The 22,789-nt window shown below is 42.0% G+C and overlaps 1 protein-coding gene across 1 annotated transcript; it reads right to left on the reverse strand.

Moving 5' to 3' along the window:
• Nucleotides 1-2,477: 2,477 nt before the first annotated feature.
• Nucleotides 2,478-8,139, reverse strand: LOC139919758 (sodium/myo-inositol cotransporter-like). Its single transcript, XM_071909594.1, has 4 exons — nt 7,500-8,139; nt 6,887-7,076; nt 4,150-4,277; nt 2,478-3,611 (listed from the first exon to the last, which is right to left on the reverse strand). The coding sequence occupies exons 1-4, from the start codon at nt 8,137-8,139 to the stop codon at nt 2,482-2,484; spliced, it is 2,088 nt and encodes a 695-aa protein (XP_071765695.1). The 3' UTR covers nt 2,478-2,481.
• Nucleotides 8,140-22,789: the final 14,650 nt, after the last annotated feature.

Below are 22,789 nucleotides of genomic sequence, written 5' to 3' on the forward strand. Positions count from 1 at the left end.
TCCTCTCACACTATTCAAATAAGAATAATGATGTGAACTTTTATCATTACTCATTACTGTATGGTACATATGCATTCACAATACACACAGAAAAAGGAGACATGCATTTGCATAGTTATCACACATAGGCGACAATGGGGGGTTCGAATTACAGAGCATGGTTTAAGTTGCACTAGGCAAGATTTTTATGTCAACATACAAATCTTATCAGCCTAAACATCTCTACTAACTGAGATGCCGTAGATTCACCCTGAATGCCCAAATTAAATTCTGCTGTTGGTATGGTCACTAGTGGGAAACACAACAAATTAACTCAGACCCTCTAAAACGAACCCAACTCAGACCGCCCTAGGAGGTGGTCTGGTCTGGTTCGTTTGTGGTCCGATTGATTCCCATTGAAAAGAGAGCTGAGTCCTCTTGTAAGTCTACTTACATTGTGAACACAAAGACGACTGAGTTCATATGCAGCCGGTTCACTTTTTGGTTCACTTAACCATGACTGAGTTCGGTTCCTTTAAAAAGAACTACAGTATATGTGAAAACACCGGCTCCTCCCAGAGAAAGCTTGGGTGGAGCCGGGTTGGTAAACATGGATTTCTGAGCATTGATGGCAGCCCCTCACTGCCATTTGGAACTGCCAACATGCAAAGTTCCAGCATTTGGACCAGTATCAAAGTGTCCTGGGTAAATTCTAGCTGAGCGGATCTCTTGCCAGTCTTGGCCTGCTATTCAGACAAGTGCAGGGTCTGGTCAATCTAATGGAATGGTGATGAGATTAATTTAACCTTGGCGGATGGTGGAAGTTTTCCTGGTTGTGCCCCAATTTTACAGTTAATTAGGGTGACACCTTTCTTTGCTTGTGTTACTGAGAAATGACATATCACCCAGAAATCACCCCAAATTTTCACTCATTTCTTGAGGATTTCTTGTTTTGTTGAGAGGGTTCCAGGGTCCCCTATAAAAAGAGGAATACTTTAATTTCATTCACGGGAGAATGTATAACAATGACTATTTTCATCACAGGTTTCACTCTCCTAACAGTTATCTCCCTACATACAGTGTAGACTGAATCTTCTCAGGTGGGGGTTCCTGGGCCTAGTACAAATCTAATTGTAGGACGTTGACATGAAAACGTTGGGAACCTCTTCAGCTGGAAAAAGGAACTGGAAAAAGAACCACCAGAACCCCTCTTGTTGAATTTGAAGAAACATGGCCCACTGCCTGGAGTTAAAGGGCAACTTCGCCGATTTTCAACCAGCATTGTATCATTACAATATGGGTAGTATATGCAAATGAACAATGTTTAACTTCCCTCCATGTTGCCTGCACCCAGAGCTCCCCGATCATTTTCGGCAAAAGACTTTGGAGATCGGCCTTAGACTACAAACTACGTTTCCGCATTTTCTGTAGTGGTGCCTTCAAGGACGGTAAAATGTGGGTCTCCCAAGACACTCCTGTCCCATGCTACGCTAGCGATAGGGAAAAGCAGACACTAAAATATCATACTACTAAATACTTTAAAATATCAGTATATTTGGAAGAAAACTAGTTTCATGATACGAGGCCGAATATCGCGCTGTTGAATCAGACACAACAGAGTCTGGAAGAGGAAGCGACCACCGGACTGGAGCGACGTTTCAGCTGCAGCTAAGCTAAGCTGCTAAGGTTCTCCGTGATTCATCCAGAAGAGCTGAATCTAACACAAAAAAACAACTAGCTTTACAATATAATGTCGGAGCAGAGATGTGGCGCCACTATTACAACTTATGAGGCCAAATATAGTGCTGTGGAATCAGACAAAACAGAGTGTGGAGGACAGGGCGACCACAGGAACTGTAACAGCGTCAGCCGAGAGAGCCGGGGGAGGCTGAACACCTGTGCCCGGTGATGATCGTCAGGGGGACAGACAGAAAACTCCGCACTGCAACAAACTTCACGGTGCTTTGGTGAACCTCACTTTGTCTTCTGACAGAATATTATATTGGACTTTGCCAACTCTGAATACAGAACAACAGCGAACAGCGACTGTGTTAACTTTACCTGTAACTTGTGGCTACATCCAGCGGCACCATTCAGCACTCGGTAAGTTGATCCACATAACGTAACTGACTCCAGCGCGCTGGTTTGTTTTATGATCCTTTGAAAACGGGTGCGATTTATCCAGACTCGATGAGGAAAAACGTTTTGTAAATGAAAATAAGCCTCAGTAAAGAGATATAATGCTGCTTTGTCTCTGCTAACTTTGTCTTTGGTGCTACGCTGGCCGTGAACACACTGTCAGAGTCAGTGATGCGTGCAATGCATTCTGGTTGTTGCAGGATTCCCCCTTAAGAGCGATATGGGGAATCTACAGCCGTTTTCTCAGTTTTCTCTGGTCATAGGGCTCCAATTTCAAAAATAATTGCACATTTCTACTACATGGGTTACCTAATTTTAATAAATCATCATATTCACAGCAGCGAAATAGGCCTTTAAGTGAGTCTATACGGAGAAATAGATGAATAGAAAGACCCCGACAGAACAGACCAACAGCAGTCCCACGTTGAGGACGATTCTTGTTCTCGGAGGCTCGTGGAGAAGCTCGTCCACCAGCTTCTCCTCCTCCTGGACTGTGCGGACCTGAGCCTTGGATGGTTTCTCCTGGAACCCACAGAACCACTCCAGAACTTTCATACACCTCCGACCCTCCTCTCCCTCCTCCCCATCCCTCGCTCCTCTTTCTTCTCCCTCTCCTGCCATTCTAGGATCAGTCGGTGTTGTTGAGTGGCAGCCATTTTGGATTTGAAGCTGGGCCTCCATGCCATTGGGTTTGATTGTGTGATCATTAGCTGGGTAACCATTCAGAGGCTTCAGTGTATTCATGTCTTCTGCGTCTTTCTCTTTCTCTTGCTGTTTTAGCTTTCTTCTCTGATGTAGCCCCCATAGAGTAGTGGTTCTGATTTGCTCTTCTCTGGGTGCAGGAGTGCAGAGACTCACAACTACAGCGATTAAACCTGACACCCAAAACAAGATGGCCGCCACATACATAAAATGGACATCTTTGATAAAAGCTGGCCGCTCATCGGGCTGGTCGCAGTGCGGCTCACGGTAAACAAACGCCAGAGCCAGCCGCAATGCTCCGAGTATAAACCCTACCATTCCACCCCAAAAAGCACCTGTCTCATTGCAGCGACGCCATAGGACGCCAAGCAGGAAGAGAGCAGCGATGGGCGGAGTCAGATAGTCCGACACTTCCTGGATATAGTAGAACATCTGCCCTCCCTGCATCTCGATGATGACCGGCACCCAGGCAATGCTGATGATCACCATGAAAACCACAAAGAGTCTACCAACTATCACCAGCTCCCTGGGCGACACTTGCTTTCGCAGCATCTTGTAGATATCCAGCGTGAATATGGTGCTGGCTGAGTTAAAGATGGAGTCCAAGTCGCTCATTAGAGCTGCGATCATCACGGCCATCATCAGGCCGCGGAGACCGACGGGCATCACGGACATGACCAGTCGAGGGTAAGCCACGTTGGTACAACCGGCCTCAAAACCACACACTTCCTTGCAGTGCTCTGGACTGATACAAGCCAACTCATCAGCAAAGAGGATTCTGGCAATCATCCCTGGAATCATGATGTTGAAGAATTAATAATAACAAACAATAAACACCGAACAAACACATACAACAATCAATCAATCAATCAGCAAATCAATCAGTCAAAAATACCATTCCTGAATTCATTATAACAAACGCTCTTTCCATACATAATACAATACATTCAAAAGCTTTTCAACATACTATGAGAGAAATGAGTATGTATTTTTGTGCTTTCTTTCAGTTGAAATGTTACATCAAGATGGTTTAAAACAAAGTTTAAGTGAACCTTGTATAAAGTAATCTAAGTTGTTTCATTAAATGTATACCAAGGCTTTTCAACACACAGTCCAAAGACCTACTAGTAGAGAATTTTGTAAATCCTTCACTGCCACAAGCAAATTTTTTGTTTCATTTTAATGTATTGTTACTTTTATTATAACTTTGGTTATTTTAGTCAATTCACTTGGGATGATGATGAAAATGCGAAGGATTTTTGGGAAAAAAGAGGGCTCACATGCATAATAAAGGTGTGACGCACTCAAATAAAAAACAATCCCAACTACCTGGGATGACAATGATGAACATGGGCAGGATCTTCAGGAAGCCGGCCATGATGGTGGAACCTTTGGCATGGGCGATGTTCTTAGCTGCCAGAACCCGTTGTACAATCACCTGATCTGTACACCAGTACCTAGAAACCAAGGTGAGGAAACATACTGTCAACAAGTAGTAGAGGAAAGTCTATTTCCCTACAGGGAAGGGGCAGAAGAGTAAAAGTACCTGGTTAAATACAGTGCATTCACAAAGTATTCAACCTTATTGACTTTTTCCGCATTTTTTGGTGTTACAGCCTGAATTAAAAATGGATTGAGTTAGTATTTTTTGTTACTAATCTACACATAATAACCCATAATAATTCAAAGCTTAATTTTTTTACTTACACATTTTTACATATTAATTAAGAATGAAAGGCTGAAATGTTTTGAGTCCATAAGAACTCAATACCTTGAGTGACCTTGAGCAGTGACGCTCTAAATTCAGTTTAGGTGCGACCCAATTCCTTTCAATATCCTTTAAATGTCTCCACAACTTGAGTCCACCTGTGGCCAATTCAACTAATTAGGTATGATTTAGAAGGAAATACATGTCTATATAAGGTCCCACAGATGACAGTGTATGCCATAGTAGGAACGCTACCATGAAGTCTACCAAGTCCAAGCTGGTGAGCCATAGATCTGTGGAAGAGTATAAAACAATTTCTAAAGTGTTGGGAGTTCACAAGAGCACAGTTGACTCCATCATTAGGAAATGGGAAAAATATGGAACTGCCCAGACTCTTACTACTGAGCAAATTTAGTTAGAATGGGAGAAAAATATTGACTCAGAGGGTTGAATATTTACTTAAATGAGATATTTCTCCATTTAATTAGGGTTCATACCCCGAAGGGGTAGAACCCTATTGTTTTTGTGCTGGCTTATTAGGGTTCATACCCCGAAGGGGTAGAACCCTATTGTTTTTGGGCTGGTTTATTATTATTATTTGTCTTCCGCTGCGGCTCAAATTCCCGTGAGCTGGAATGAGCGAAAACCACGAAACTTGGCCCAATAACTGGAAGTGACTTGCAAATGCTTCCCGAGAAATATGAGCCCAATCGGCCAGTAGGTGGCGCTGTAATTAAGGCCCAAAAATTACATTTTGGAAAGGCCACGCCCCTCACACCGTAAGTCTGATTGACTTGAAATTTGACACGCAAGTCCAGCTGAATGTGCTCTACAAAAATGCTATTTGGACCATAAAGGTCCGCCTAGATGGATTTTTTGCTAATTTGCATAAAGTGAAAAACAGTAATGTGACATCTACTTTTTGGATTTTGACCGAATCAACACCAAATTTGGTATACAGCCTAAGGGGACTGCGATACACATTTCTATTATAAATTAGTAAGATCGGTTGAAAAACATGGCCGCCATCAACCAAAATATCTTCGCAAAGGGCGGGGCTTAGCAAATATTGGCCATAACTCATTATCCATTTGTCCGATCATGATAAATCTTGGTAGCTGTTTGGGAATAGGTCTCCCGAAGCATTTTGAGCCCGACCCATAGGGGGCCCCACAAATGCCACAAACGTGTACCGGAAAACCCTGTAGACGGAATTTCACCAAAATTGGTGTGCATGCTCTGGGGGTGTGTATTAACCAAAATCTGAAGTGCCGTATTGATCGGTGCAAGTGGGCGTGGCCTATCACATATTTGCTCATAACTCAAGATGCCTTTGAGCAATCCTGATTAAATTCACTGGAGACATCCCGCGCTATCTCCTGAACATACACCGCGAGTTTCGTTCAAATCCAATGGAGGGGGGACGAATGGCGGAACTTTGAGTGCACAATTATTGAAATGCTGCAGGCTTTGTGATGATGAAACGTGTGTGATTGGTCTCGCTCCTTCTTTAAACAGAATGAAACTAGCTGAAGTGACTTTGCTCACCTTTGTGAAGTCTGAAACCCGCTCGTTGCTGCTCGCGGCTTCAATTTTGGCCGATTGAGCTGCTTCCTTCTGTTGACCGCAAAAAAGGTATGAACCCTCGAATTGCCGCTTGCGGCTATATTTATTATTTGTCTTCCGCTGCGGCTCAAATTCCCGTGAGCTGGAATGAGCGAAAACCAAGAAACTTGGCCCAATAACTGGAAATGATGTGCAGGTGCTTCACGAGAAATATGAGCCCAATCGGCCACTAGGTGGCGCTGTAATTAATTCCCAAAAACGTGATTTTCGAAAGGCCACGCCCCCTGAAATTTGACACAAGTCCAGCTGAATGTGCTATACAAAAAAGCCTCTTGGACCATAAAGGTCCGCCATGATGGATTTTTTGCTAATTTGCATAATGTGAAAAACAGTAATGTGACATCTACTTTTTGGATTTTGATCGAATCAACACCAAATTTGGTATACAACTTTGGGGGACTGCGACAAAAGAGCACTGGGAACACAGGGAAAAGGAAACAACGAAAACACAAGGGCTAGACGGGGATCATGACACTTTACATCTAATCTGTTACTGCCCAACCCTGGTAGAATCAATAAAAAAGGACTAGAACATGTTGTACATATCATGAGGCTGGTGCAGGGAACAAATATTTGTTATTTCAAACTAGGAAACAAAACAAAGAGAAAGTTCATGTGAATGTCAATTGAAGTTGTGACCTCCTATACAGCATATATTGTGTAAGGCTGCTGGGCGCATTTCCGCCCATGAGTTTACATGGAAATTTTACATGGAAAGACTGTGACGAATACCAAATAGAAGCAGGAGTCTGGCCCAGTAAGAAACCGGGCCATGGCAGGTCTGGGTCCGTTGGGCCTCGTAGCATCTTCAGAGAATCTGGTTTTGGCTTCACGTGACAGGATTCAGAATAAGTAAGGTTGGGTGAAGACAGCAAGATGGCTGTGATGTTTGGAGTGGCCTCCATGTACTTGGTCTTCACCCCTTGTAAAGACATGGCAGGACATGGTTTAGCATGGGGATACAGAAGAGGATTAGGGCCATGTAAAAAATTAGAGTTCTGAGATTCTTATTTTATTGTCAGAATTTTTACTTTAAACAAAGAATTCTCATTTTATTCCCAGAATTCTGAGATTAATCTCAGAACTTAAATATATTTTTCACGTGGCCCTAATCCTCTTCTGCACAGGTACCGTATGCAACTGATACTTCCAACAAACATAATAAATAACATACTTTTAATAGTTATATCATGAAATAATTCAATTTAAAATAATATTTAAAGAATGTAATGACATATTTTAGATATTTAGATAAATATGTAGTACATTTTAGAAAAGTATTCCAAATCTATTTATTTTAAATATAATAAATTCAACACACAGGGGAGGAAAGGTAAATAAAGACCTTCCAGTCCTCCCACTTTCACGAGGCTGATGACCGTGAGGCAGAGAGCTCCAGCAATCATCAGGAAGGCTTGGACTGTGTCTGTGTAGATCACAGCAACCAGTCCTCCAGTAACCGTTAGCAACGCTGTCATGGTGATGAGCAGGATGATTGACAGATAGAGGTTCCACCCTAAAGATTCCTGGATGAACAAGGCTCCGGAGTAGAGGTCCACGGACAACTTGGTGAAGATGTAGAGAAGCAGAGATAAAGCGGCGAAATACACCTTTAATCGTCTTCCCCCAAACCGCTTGGACAGGTATTCCGGCATGGTGTAGACTCCGGAGTGAATATACACAGGGATAAACATCCAGCCTAGCAACTGGAGTAATAAAAGAGCATTGAATTCCCACGCGGCCACGCCGAACCCGCTAGCGGCGCCGGATCCGGCTAGACCGATGAAATGCTCACTTCCTATGTTGCTGACGAACAGAGAAGCTCCGATGGCCGCCCAATTCATGGAGCGGCCGGCGAGGAAGTAGCCGCTCACTGTGCTCCGATTGGCTCTCCACATGGCCACGAAGCCAATTGCCAGCACCAGGATGAAGTAGATCGCCACGATGACGATGTCCGCCGCTTCCATGGTGGCAGGGGTGGCCATGTTTGGTGCAATTTTGTAGCTATTTGCGGAATTTAACTTACTGCTAAATTGTAAGCACTCTTGTTTTCAGGTGAAATATCTTAGCACTTGATATTTTGTTTGGAGGAAAACTTGAGCTTGTGCATTAAATGGAATACATTTGTAACACTGAGAAGAGGTAAAGTCCTAAAATTCCTCTTTTGACTTGATTTTCTGGTGTGTTTATCAGCCAGTGCCTCTAATTATGAAAGGCTAAAAGGATTTTAGTGAGTCTTCAGTTTTGGGATATAAGAAATGCTAAACAATATTTATTTTTCTTCTTTTTAGTTTCTGGTTATGAAGAAGACTGTACTAGTAATTCCTTGTTCCTTTGGTGTCTGATTATTAATAGTCTTCCATTTCTTTGATCGCAGGTCGTGGTTTTGCAGCAGTTGGACAGGCAGTGCATCGTGGGTTGGTTCTGAGTGCGGGAGCCACAATAAAAAGGTCATCTGGATTGATGGTCCTGCAACAAACACACACATACACAGAAAATGCTAAGTCTTATTTTCAAAGACATGTAAAACAGGCAGTAACTACCTATATACTGAAGTGCGGCCAATGAATTGGCAGTGAAACTGAGTAAAAGATAACACTGTCTCTGCACACCATGTGCCTTGTACACCGCCCTTCCCTTGGCCACAACTCATCAATAGACACTTGTTAATCAAAGAGACAAATATGTGAACAAGCACGGAATTTGTGATAAGCTGCGACCAGCTTGGCGCTTTGAGACGGCGCTCATGTCGCTTTTTTTTTGTTTCAGTCTGTGGCTTCAATCAGAAAACTCCTGGCACAATAAAAAGGTTACTTTAGGCTAGATTCATATATAGACACAGAGCTGACAAGAGTGATAAACTAGGCTACAGAGCATTCAAACACAGAGAAAAATAGGTAGGCTAAAAACGTGAAAAGTTAAAAATCTTAGAATACAAAAATAGTGAGTGTATAGTGAGCCGTTATCATTCATCCATTGATTTAAATCTGGAAACTGAAATGTTGGCGCAATAAGTAAAGAGATCATATAATAGGCTATACTGATTGCCTATTTCTTTATTGTGTGTAGATACACCCACAAGTCAAAATAGTTTATTTCCATTTTTCAGAGACGTAAGCAGCTCCAGCAAAAATAGACAAGACAAATGTCAACTGGGATGGAACGAGAGCAAACCAGGAGCAACCATAGAAATTTCACAGAGGATTGTGGGAAGGTGAACTGCCAGAATTTGCAAGCATAGCGGAGAGGAAGAGTAGACCTCTCAGCTACTTTATGCAAATTTTGACGTTGATTTTTTGCCAACACAGGTGCTAATCAGGTGTAGCCTATAGTGGGTGTCTGGTTGATTAAGTTTGTTGGGAAACATCACAAAACTATAGTTCTGCCTGTCATTTGTTCCTATCAATATGGAGGAGAAGTTCAATATTATATGATCTATCTTTGGCAGAACACTGTGACAAAATAAAAGAGCAGGACGACGGTAGGCAATGCTGCTACTATGAAAGCAAAACTTGCATCCGTTACAAACACACCCACTTCCACACCTATGAGGCGTCCAATGTTTTTGACGTTGTCAATGGACATTCACCATGGCTGCGACACACACACATCTCTGGATCTCTGGAGTGGCAAACCTATGCCTCACCAACTGAACTAAACTCACTTTTTTGAGAATTTTTGGGACCGACCAACCAACCATCGGAGTGACTTAATTCTAGCTGCTGATCGCAAGCTAAAAACAAGGGATAATGGTTTATATTATTTACAAGACACAACATGAAGAATACTAGTCCCTGCCAACACTACAAGGTACAGCCAAGCTGGCATCTGTGGACAGCTGTCAGGGGAACTGCCACTTTCTTGTCTGCAAGCCAAGTTCAACATTTCAGTTTGCATGTGACACTGGGAACAGGCATCCAACAGACAGCAAAATCACTCTAGAATCGCAGCTCCATAGTAACTTCATAGCAATAAACTACTTGCACAATCGCTCTACAGACTGTTCACTACCTGTTCACTTACTGTTTATATTGCCTTCACTGCTATCCGTACATCAGTGTGTAACAAGTGTTTTCTTAGTAGTTGCTTTTCACATCTTTCATCAATTGTAAATCGTGTTTATAGAATGTAGGCAAGTTCAGGCAGAGATGTAGTTCTTTACACAAGCTGTCCGCATGAATTACTGATCCAAGTGTGTAAAGATAATGACCTGCTGTGCTGACATGTTTAGGTTCTCTCTAAGGTTAGACCGATTTATTGGTTTGCTGATATATAATAACATCTACTGTATACTACACTGGTTGTCTATACAAAGCCCTTAATCTGAACTGAAAACGGAAAACTTTTTTGATTGGATTGCACACAAGTGGTTTATTACTATTATTATGTGTTTCAATGGATGGTTTTAGTGCTGCATGGTTTAAATGCTGTTTCATAGACTTTTCCACTCTGACAACAATAAAATTCTGGGGAAAACACAGAATACTAGCATTTTTTAATCTTCTGACATGAAAATTGTCAAATTTTAATTGAATGTCAAAACAAAACATCGGTATTGGCAGCTTTGATCCAAAAAATCCAGTATTGGTACTGGCCCATATAGGTTGAACCCTAATCATCCCCTCCCAGCATTTCTGACAGTTTCGGAACTGGTAAGGGAGGATGCTGATGTTTGGTTGTTCTGCAATGTGAAGCAAGAAACAGTAACCTAAAACCAGGATGTCACAATTTTATGCATCTGATGAATTCTATGCTTTTATAAAGGGTGTGTCACTTTCAACACATCTGTTTATCTAGCTCGGGTCATCATACATACATTACATTTCAACACAACATATGTTAATAAGTTATTACACTTGAACTCAATTCTCAATTCTGATTGGCCAATGTCAAAGTCATTCTGAGGTCAAAAAGCTGGACGTGAAAGAAATCAACAAGATTGAAGAAGACAAACATTAAATAAACATGAAAAGACGCATGGTGGTATAGGCCATGACTGTTTAAAGACTGGCTAATTGAGAAGAAACCGTCTACAGACTTTGACAGCTATGGGGCAGAAGAGATTAATTAAGCGCAATGTTCCTTTTATGCATCGGTGCAAAACACCAATGATCAACCTTACTCGGCTACCAGTTACATGGCAATAAAGGCTGGGATAAGTTGAAACTTCTAAGGATACGACATAATCAAGAATGCTGCCTTCATCTCTAGCAATGCAGTATTTAAAGAGTAACTAAAGCCCAAACCCAAATCTGTGTAAAGCCTGACATTTAATGGTAGAAAGAATGCTACTGAAATTGCCATCTGTTATTGGCTGATCCTCTGTGCCAGGTGATGTTATCACCTGCTGTACTCTATAGTAGCTATAGTACTCTATACTACAGTAGTCTGTACTCGATCAGCTGTGCATCTTAATTGATGACGCGACATTAAGCACTCTGTCCATCTCAAACTGTGAAGATGTTCCCAGTGTTCAAATTCTTGACAAGTTAATTCTCTCCAAGACAACTTGGGAACAACGGCCTCCCATATTGTGGAAAACGGGATTTCCCTTGCCTCTTTGATTATAAAGGAAATGGATGTGCTATCTAAACATTGTTAAAGTATCAAAATGCACTGTCACCAACTAAATCCACACAATCCATATTAGAAAACTGAGCCTCTAAACGAGCCGTTTGGACCTGTAATTTTGTGGCATCACAAAGGTTCGCTCATTATCATTTTTGTAAGAAATAATAGGCTTACAAATTTTTCAAAAATAAAAAAAATTTCGGTAACACTTTCTATGACGCCCATGTCTATAATGCATTATAAACATACTTATAATGCGTTATAATCTGCTTATAGCACTGTATAATTATAGTTATAAGCACTCATAAATATTCATAATGATTTATAACAATAATCACAACACATTATAAAGCATTTTATAATGACTTATAAGGTCAAGTATCATAATACTTCATAATTGCTGGTCACTCACTGACATTTTTTTCCACAAGGATCATAGTGCATTATAAGTATCTTTATAATGCATTATAGACATGGGCGTCATAGAGATGCACTTCCAGACGAACTGTGAAGCCAGTAGTTCGCCTGAGCTATGATGAGCCCGGAAATCCTTCGAACCGGCCGTTCACTATCCAACACCATGGGATGGTCATTCAGTTCAGTCTGAACTCAAAACCTGGAGATGACCCTGAAACAGCCTCACACCCCCAGTCTTCAACCTTTTGCTGTAACTGTAAAGTTAGAAAGTACTCTCGAAGGAGAGAGAGAGAGAGAGAGAGAGGAGTCAGATGAGGACATCTAGACAATTAGAAGGGGGAGGGTGTAGCCCAGGGTGAATTTTAGTTAGTTTATATAAAAAAAATAAGTTATATATATAGTTATAAAATAATTCTAAATTAGATTGAAATTAAATTGGTTTTGCATGTGTGTAGTACAGCCTAACTCACTGATTGCCAAACGGGTAGATATTTGATATCCATTGGTGGTTAAATTGCTATCTTCCAGTCGGAATTTAAGAGAGGTGGGACTTTTTGCTGACTGCAAAAAGTAGGTAGAGCGCAGGGGAGAACATGTGGAAGCAGCAGAGAAAGGACTATCCGTCCTGAAAACAGGAATTCATTAATTTTACCTACTCCTATTTATATATTTGATTGCAATGTTACACAGCTCTGGTTACACATTTTCTTATTCTAGTATATCTTTAATTGTACGTACATTTTTTGTTTTTATTTCACACTTGCTTTGGCAATGTAAACGTATGTTTCCCATGCAGAGAGAGAGAGAGAGAGAGAAAGACAGAGAGAGAGAGAGAGATAAAACATTGTGCTTTTTTCCACGCATGAAAAAAACCAACCGAGCCTGACCCGAGCCCGACATACAGTTGTAACAGTCGCAAATATGCCTACTATGCTTTTGGAAAATTGTTTGGTTGCAGTAACAGATTAAGTCACTGGGTGGCGCTCCTTGTTTTTTACTGAGACTGAGTTACAGCAACAGGTTGAGTAGGCTACTACCAACTACTCCCAGTCTACCCAATACTGACGTCGTCTCGCTCTGTCATGCTATCCAGGAGTAACGTTAGCCTACTTCCCTAAAGCTAACAAGCACAAAGCTAATGTAAGCTAAAGGCCCTGACACACCAAACCGACATCAAAGAACCAGCGGCGACGAAGGCCGACTGTTGCGTCGCCTCACGTCGCCTGTGTCTGGTCCAAAAAGTTGCACTTGAACACACCACAAAGACTACAGCCAACGGCCAACTAGCACGTACGTTCTGCGCCTGCGTGAGGGGAAATAAATCTCCATACCATATGTCTGATAAGAAGTTGCAAATGGCACTGGCGTTGTCAGCCCTTGATCTTTTGGTTGTGGAAGAAGAAAGGAAGAGGCGGAGGCGAAAAATAAGGAGAAACCGCACTAAATGGGTGAAATCATGGATACTCCAGCGACAGGCTCAAGGGGCTTTCCCGAACCTGTGTCGAGAGCTGGAGATAAATGAAACCTCCAATTTTAAAAATTTCGCTTGGCTCTTTCCTGTTCAGTTCCACATGTTGAAGGAATTTATCAGTCCAATCATCCAGAGGCAAAACACGAACTACCAATCAGAGTGATCTCTCTCACCGACGGGCTCCGGCGCCGATTCAACATGCTCAATCGGCCGAAAAGCCGACTAGTGCCAACGGTGCGGGACACACGACCAAGCGTGTTATAGTCTCGGGTCCCGTTGGGTTCGGGTCGGGTCGCAGACCTCTAATGTGTAGTAAATGAAACGACTAGTTAGTGAAATCAAAGTCCTATGTTGCAAACAGAATGGGCATTTTTATCTTGTGGCCATCCACAATGATATGAATCGATTTGAAGAAACATAGTGGCTGACGCACAGACATGTCAATCATGGCTTTTCTCCCCCGAATAATAATGAGCAACTTCGGGTAGAAGAAAAATCTGTTTCCATCGCATTAGCCTATCTGTGCTTTCCCGAGTAACGGATTCGGATTTGGGTACATCCCTACCTGCAATAGTTTGTTGGCCAGCAATATGTTTGATATTTTTCTTTGGTGGCATTTTAAAACGTTTTCCTTTCACTCACTGAGACTGAACAAAACGGGAGATATGTGCGAGATATATGCGCAGACAGTGAGAAAATCGCGGCTGGTGGATTTTTTTTTTTTTCAACACAGTGCGTCCCCTGGACGGTAAAGCATCATCGGGTCATCATCGACATGAGTGAATAAAGCATCCACGTTAGTTTATTTACCAATTACAACGTTTGTAGCCTTGTTGAAATGAAATCTGTGCGGCGAAAGTAGCATTGGATGCAGGCCCAGCAAGGGCATTAAGTCTCTCCCGCGATGATTGAGACTATTTTCTAGGAAAAAATAGGGTGCGTCCCCTGGACGCGTCGATAGTGAGTTTACTGCGTCCTTTCGGATTTTAACGCGTCAGAGACGCAGGACGCGCACCTATTTACATCACTGTCCTTGCAAAAAAAGTCAGTGAGTGACCAGCAATTATGTATTGATACTTGACCTTATAAGTCATTATAAAATGCTTTATAATGTGTTATGATTATTGTTATAAAGCATTATGAATATTTATGAGTGCTTATAACTATAATTATAAAGTGCTATAAGCAGATTATAATGCATTATAAGTATGTTTATAATGCATTATAGACATGGGCGTCATAGACAAGTGTTACCAAAATTTCAAAGCGGTGAGCGGTTGTCATTGTTTATTACTGGAGAGTTTTCCCTACCTGTAGCTGCCGGTGCTGTGGTGAAACAGTTAGCCAATAATCAGAACAGTGGGTATTAATGAGCCTTAAAGTCACAGCGACAAAAACAGCCTCTTCTCGGTAAGGCTCAGAGAGATGCTGGAAAATGAACGTGTAAAAATGGATTGAGAGTGTTTTTGGTACATGACACCACACAAACGGCTTTTAATGGACCTCAAAACATAAAATAAAACACTGGAAAGTGTAGAATATGGGACCTTTAACAAGGTAAACTAGAAGGCACTTGGTAGAGCACCCTCTACCAATGCTGAACAATTTTCCAACTTGCAAACCTGCAGCCACGGCTTACATTTGTTTACCTCGTGTCTTCCGGGTTTGATTTGCTGACAAAATACCACGAATACAATGCTGTTTAGCAGCCGACTTGGAAGTCCCACATCCTGGACCTTCCCACCAGCATATCAACACAGCGTAATAGTTATGGTTTAAAAATGCAAGCTGTCTAATAACGGAAATCCCAGACCTAATCAAGTGATTTTGGGCCAAGGGCTATCTGTCCACCAAATTTCAGCCAAATCCATTTGTAATTTTTTGAGATATCTTGCTAACAAACAGACAAACAGACAGGGGTGAAAAGAGGTAATTGATACATACCCCCCTTTTTTTGGCTGAGGCGCTGCTGGTGTTGTTTACGTTAGCTAGCTATGGTAAACTCAACCTGATCTCACAGAAAAATGTGAAATGAACATGACTTGTTAACACCAAATTACGTGTTGGTGGAACGTAGTGTTAAAGTGTTAAATATACATATTCTCAGAACGAAATGGTTATGTGAAGGAGACACGACTATAAACAGGAAGTAGTGTCACATTGAAGTAGCACGGTGGATGGGCGTATGAGTTTGGCTTCGATGCCGGCAATCAGGGTTCGATTCCCAGCGTTACAAAGGACATTTCAACTGTATAGCCCCATGTAACATTATAGCCAAACTTTGGGGGTTATTATGGTTACACTGCATGGTTTGATGATTTAACTATGAAAACACACAACTCTAGACTTTTAAGATCAATAGGCTATGTCTGTATTTTTGTAAAGTTCCAGGCATTAACATTACTGATGGTGGAGATGTGGGGCTGCCTTCTCAGAATGGGGTCTCCGAGAGAGGAGGATGTGCTTCTGTTGCCAACTGTTGTGCTTTTTTTAAAAAAAAGTTTTATTGTTTGTCTTCCACTTTTTTGGTGGTGAAGCTGAACAATAGTGCATATGGTATGCGATCTGAAATGTAAACTATTCATAAACACAATAATCATTGTTTAGTTATCATTTTTGACTGTCTACCATCCTCTGTTCAAGGGCTTCAGGAGAAAGTTTTCAGTTGCAAAGTGAGGTGGAAGTGAGGGGAAGGGCAGTCCATTATTCAAAATATGGGCGATTTGTCTTGTCTCTCTGATTATTATAAATGATTTCTAGGCTAGAGTACTTAAGCATATAGTAAACAGTTTTATCCTATTTTAATTGCAAGTGGTTATAGTGGACACACTGGTGGTGGCCATCACAGTTGGCAATAGTCGTTTATTGGACCTATTCAATTCGATGGATCCAACAATGGCCATGGAGCTTGTAACTAAGCCAAATGTTACGTTGTGTATTTGGGCACATTTAGGCTTTGAGCCAGATGACAAGGGGTAACAGGTGAATTTGGATGAGGCCATATGCCACATTTGCATCAAAAAATCACTGTTGCGTGAGCAAACATGTCAAATCTAAGATCGCATCTTAGAATTCAACATCCTTCAGTATTTGCCGGACTCGGAAGCAAAACCACTCCAACCTCAGGACGTGCAATCGTAGGCCAGCGACAGTTGCGAGTCTCAGAGGCCTTTGCAAGAGCAACAAAGTACCAACGTGACAGCAACCAGTGGCAAGTGCTTACAATGCGCTCACACGGGTGACAATCTGGCAGAAGCCCTTCGCTCCTCAAGAGTGGTCCCTGAACGAGAGGAAAATTACTTGCATCACCACAGACAATGGGCCAACATTGCAGTGGCAGTGCGAGAACTTGGCTGGCAATGGCTAATGCTTTGGCCATAATCTGCATTTAGCCGTCACCAATGCAATGACGGCAGAAAAAGGACTGTTCTAGTATATGCCGTTTTATCTTTGCGCTTTGAAAAACCCAAATCAGGCTATAGCCTTTTTTTTTTTTTTTTTTTTGCTGTAAGCAAAGTGCCGTTTGCACATTTTACCTAAAGCAATAATTTTGCTGTTTCAAGAATAGGCTATTTATTGATACAATAGACTATTTGTTTGATTGTTCATTATATTCATTTCCAAGCTTTGCATTCTTGACCTTTGTTTTTATTTTGTTTTTTGTCAATAAACAGCTTTGTTCACCTTATGTTGTTTGCACGTTTTAAATAGCATATGCTTGCCGGCCTAAACTCACGTAAAGGTCTGATATCAGCACCATTAGCTGATTCCAAAATGGAACCGGTTCCAATTTGGTAAAATACCCGGATTTGTCAAGCTCCGAATCTAACGAATCTCTTATAAAATCTTTTTTTTCTCCTCTCTCTTCTACAACTGCCGTCTGCAACTGATGACGTAATACAAGTGCGCGCTAACTCCACAGTTTGTTTCAACCTGATCTCACAGAAAAACCTGAAATGAACATGACTTGCAAATGTGTAGGTGTTATGAAACGGTTATGTGAAGGAGACATGACTATAAACAGGAAGTAGTGTGACATTGAAGTAGCGCAGTGGAAAGAGTGTTGTGGTCTGGGTGGTGGATGGGTGTATGTGTTTGCCTTCAATGCTGGTTACCAGGGTTCAATTCCCAGCATTGACGAAGGAAATTTCTACCGTAAGTAAAACTTTATTTGTATAGCACCTTTCAAGACGAGTGTCACAAAGTGCTTCACAAGTTAAAACATAAAGACATACACAGTGAAAATACAGGCAACACACACAAGTGCATCACAAATTAAAAACATTACAAAGATACAGTAACAATATAGTCAACAATACACATTAGAAAAAACCTGTCTGTATAAATGGGTCTTGAGTTGCCGCTTAAAACTCTCCACAGTATTGGCAGATCTAATGTCAAGAGGAAGACTGTTCCATAGCCTAGGTGCAACAACAGCGAAAGCACGATCACCCTTCGTCTTGAGTCTGGACTGAGGAATCGCCAGTAGCCCCTGGTCCGAGGACCTTAGAGAACAACCAGGAAGGTGTGGGGACAAAAGTTCAGTAATATAGGCCGGAGACTGGGCATGCAGTGCCTTGTAAGTTATCAGCAGGATTTTGAAATCAATCCTGAATTTAATAGGTAGCCAGTGGAGGGAGGCCAATATGGGTGTGATATGAGCCCTCCGACTGGATCTGCTAAGAAGTCTAGCAGCGGCATTCTGAACTAACTGAAGACGGTCAAGAGAAGACTTGTTAAGGCATGTGAAAAGGGCATTACAATAATCAAGGCGAGAGGAAACAAATGCATGAATAATGCATTTAATAATAAGTTGCGGCTGAGGCACAACCTGCCTTAATTTAGCAATGTTCCTCAGGTGGTAGAAACAAGACCTAGTCAACGACTTAACATGGGCGTCGAAATTCATAAAAGAGTCAAAAATAACATCCGAGTTTTTACAGCTTGATTTCACATTAGAAGATAAGGGGCCAATACACTGCTGAACCTCAGTTGCTATATTGTCTGGGCCAATAACAAGAACTTCAGTTTTTTCAGAGTTAAGCTGGAGGAAATTGGTTTCCATCCAGTCCTTGATGGCAGCCAAACAATCCTGTAAAACAGCTATCTTATCCAATTGATTTGGTTTGAAGGAGAGGTACAGCTGTGTATCATCCGCATAACAATGTTAAGAAATACACTTAAAACGACTAATTAACTGCCCAAGGAGAAGCATGTACAGAGTGAACAGAATAGGACCCAGGACTAAGTCCTGAGGCACTCCACATGACAGAGCAGCAGGTGATGACACAAAATTACCAACAGAGACTGAAAAGCTTCTATCAGAGAGGTATGATGAGAAAAACAATGATGACTTTATCCAGCTTAAAAACAGAAGACAGAAAATCCAAGAACTCTGACAGGAAAGCACCGTTTGGGCCAGGGCGGCGGTATATTACAATACAATAGAACGGATACAACTGTTCAACTTTAATCATTTGTACCTCAAAGGAGGAGAACGAGTCAGTGCTGACGGAGTGACAGGCGAAGCGGCTCCCAAACACAGCAGCAAGCCCTCCTCCCCGCCCGGACGTCCTGGGAGTGCTGATGAAGTTGCAGTCCGCTGGGCACAGTTCAATAAGAGGGCCGTATTCCATACTCCTTTGCCAAGTTTCAGTTAGAAACAAGAAATCCAAATTCTTCGATAGGAAAAGGTAGTTGAGAACAAATGACTTATTCGAGAAGGAGCGAGCGTTAACCAACGCCATTCTGAGAGGTGTAGGCCTGCCAGCACTGCTCTCTGGAGAGGCTCGCGCCAGGACACGCAAATACGTTGCGTTCGCTCCACCGGGCTTGGAAGTCCGACGTGCAGGGATGACGATCGGCACAGCGGGTGAGTCAGGGAGCACAGGCCAGAGCCAGGAGTATCTGACACTTCCTTCCAGGGAAGGCCAGGACAGGTAGTAGCTCTCTGGTGCAGGGGCATCAGCCAAAGGCAGGCTCGCTGGGTGGGATCGACGCAGGTTCATAACGACGTCTCACCGACAGAGCCACCTCTGCACCTGCAACCCGGCCCTTTTTCCTCGTTTTCTCCAGTGCCTGCGGGAAGTTTCGCGGTGCGAGCGGGAGGGAAGATGACAGTCTTCCAGCGCAGCCGGCCGAAACAGCGGAGGATTAAAGGCACCATCTCCGAGATTTGGGCCACCGTGGTCCATCATGGACAATCGAATGAGAAGGACAGTTTGGCGATCATACACCAAAACAGCAGGCACTTCTTGGACAAACAGGGAAACCAACAGCACAACCACACACAGGACAGGTAGGAACAGATGAGCAGCGGCAAAGCCAAACACAGGCGCCATCTTGCATACGTCACGTCACCCAGTAGTAGTAGTAGTAGTAGTAGTAGCAGTAGCAATTTCATTTTTTCTCATTCAAAAATTCTTATTCATAACCAATCCCTTTCCCTAACCTTATTCAAGGTATTTTAGTTGCCTAACCATAACCTTAACAAACCAAACCTTAAGCAAAGTTGTTTTACTTGCCTAAACTTAACCGTTAGCCAACATTTGGATTATAATTCAATTTGTAGTGGGGAAATTTGGAGGCATTTATTTGATGTTGGTTAAATGATAAAGTAGAATTCATATTATTTCCACATCATGTTTATTTGAGCTTCTACGGCTATTGCAGCTCATAACTGCAGTTTATAATTTTGTGTTACTTAACATTGCTGAAAGCTGTAAGTGCAATAAAAACAATACCTATTTTTTAACTAAGAAATTGCCCCCCCACCCAAAACAAAAAAAACAACCTAAAAAGATTCGATAAGGGATTCAAATGGATTCAGATTCGAAAAAATGCTTTCTAACCCCAACCCTATACAGGACCTAGCCAGGGAGCCTTCATTACCCCCAAGAAGTCCTCATAACCAATCCCAGGTAGAGTCAGGAATCATAAAAGTATTAACCTGTTAAAAAATGAAATAGGTCTATAGATTGGTCAGTGGGCTAATTTCACACCACAACCTACAATGGGCTTGCTTATTGTTATATAGGGTGTTTTCGCACTTCCGTTTCAACCTTACACATGAACTCGAAGCGATTAGTCAGCATTTTTTGCACATATGTGAACACACACTGAGTCAGACCTCGCGGAAGCTTTGTTCGCTTCAGGGTCCTATTGATTTGCACATTGTGAACACAAAGCAGCCCCAGTTCGTGTCACCTTTTGCGTAACCTTTTTTGTCCTCAGTGCTAGTCACAGACTGATCAGGCACAGCCGCAGTAAGTTAGTTGATTTGTACACAAATTTCAAGGGGGGTGGTGGGGTCTTATGGAGACAAGCAGTTCGGTAGTGGCGAAGACAGCGTGGAGGGTGGGGGACCAGCTGTTTACCCATTTGTTTATATTGCAACAGCACAAAAGTCATTCTATACTCAAAAGACATGCATGTTAGGGATGTTAGGTATCAGATACTCCTGCCATTGCCCTTGACAAAGTCTCTGAATTGGAGTTGGTCCCTGGGCGCTGCCCACTGCTTTTAAGTAGTTAGGATGGGTCAAATTCAGAGGACAAATTTCCCCACGGGGATCAATAGTGTAACTTAACATAACTTCACACTAATGGCACTTTTATAATAATAATAATACATTTTATTTGTATAGAGCTTTTCTAAATACTCAAAGACGCTTTACATCATGGGTCTCAAACTCGCGGCCCGCGGGCCAATTGCGGCCCGCGAGACGATATTTTGTGGCCCCCACCTTAATATGAAAGTTTAATGTTAGTGCGGCCCGCAAGTTTTATATGGATGGCACTTTACAGTATTGTGTGCGGAGCTGAACGAACCTACCAATCACGGTGGGGTATATGGCTCTCGGGGGTGGGACATCGACCGGGCTTGATGCAAGCAGAGAAACATTTCTCAATGAGTGAAAGTTACAGCAGCGTTGCCATGGAGAGTTTTCTTCCGTGCCTGGCTGGCTGCCTCGTTTCTATTGGGCACACGCAGACATTCGTCCCAGCGCGCTGCGTTCACAACACTTCCAAAAAAAAGTTTTTAAAGTTGCTGCCCAGCGGGACATTATACGTATATATGTCTCTCTCTGACAAAATAAATCAAAGTGATGCGTACGCAGCGGGATAAAAGAAAAGTAAGGAACTCAATGTAGCCTAATGTAGTCTGCAGTCACATAGCGACACCTGTCCGTCGGCGATAACAGTCCCCGGTAACCCGGACCAATTATAGGGTCGCACCGTTATTTGTGGGTCATTATTTTTTATTTGCATCGCGCTATTTGCATTGCCTCACACGATGAACACTACATATATTTCTATATGATGTCATTTGTTTTTTTTGTTTCTATGACTACTGCCAGGTCTCTAGCAGCAAGGAGTAGGCAAGAGAAGCCATGTTCAGAAGAACAGTTCATGTTCTTCAATGTTCCATTCATGTTCAGGACAATTCATATTCAGAAGAACCCATTGAGGTTAAAGAACTGTTAATAAAGACGTTTAAATCTTATTTTGTGTTAAAAAATAAAAATAAAGACATTTGAGAAGATTGGAATTTTTTTAACAAAGCTTTTCTTGTGGAATACCTGATGCGGCCCAGCCTCACCCAGACTCTGCCTCCAGCGGCCCCCAGGTAAATTGAGTTTGAGACCCCTGCTTTACATAGTTTATCATATCTAAACTTTAAATTTATATTTATCAAACCTCACTCCTGCTCACCTTCTGATCCTCTCCTGCTTGCTTTGCTTCTGCTGCATCGTCTCTTAAAACATCCTCCTGACCCTGGCTATCAGGGAATATAGATTAGTGAATAGCTTTTCAATGAATACAAAGGTACCCTTCCTGTGTGTGTGTTTACATTTGTTTTTGCCTTAGTAGTTATGTTTCCTTTACCAGCATAGATTAGCCCCAAAAGCAGTCATCAAATTATGAGCCACTGCACAAAATTCAGCACGAGTAAATGTGTTAGTGGTCCGTGTACGGTCAAGGCAGTTCGTTTTTTCGTTTGAAACCAAAAACGAAAAAACAGAAATACCATGGTTTTTTCGTTTTAAACCAAAAACGGAAAAATGGAGCCGTTTTTCGTTTTTTTTGTTGTCAGAAACAAATAACGAAAAATGAGAAAACCAAATTCAAAAAACGGTCCAATTTTGGTTTTTGCAAATTCCTTTTTTCATTTTT

This window comes from Centroberyx gerrardi, chromosome 21 (assembly GCF_048128805.1).
Source record: "Centroberyx gerrardi isolate f3 chromosome 21, fCenGer3.hap1.cur.20231027, whole genome shotgun sequence".
Lineage (NCBI taxonomy): Eukaryota > Metazoa > Chordata > Actinopteri > Beryciformes > Berycidae > Centroberyx > Centroberyx gerrardi.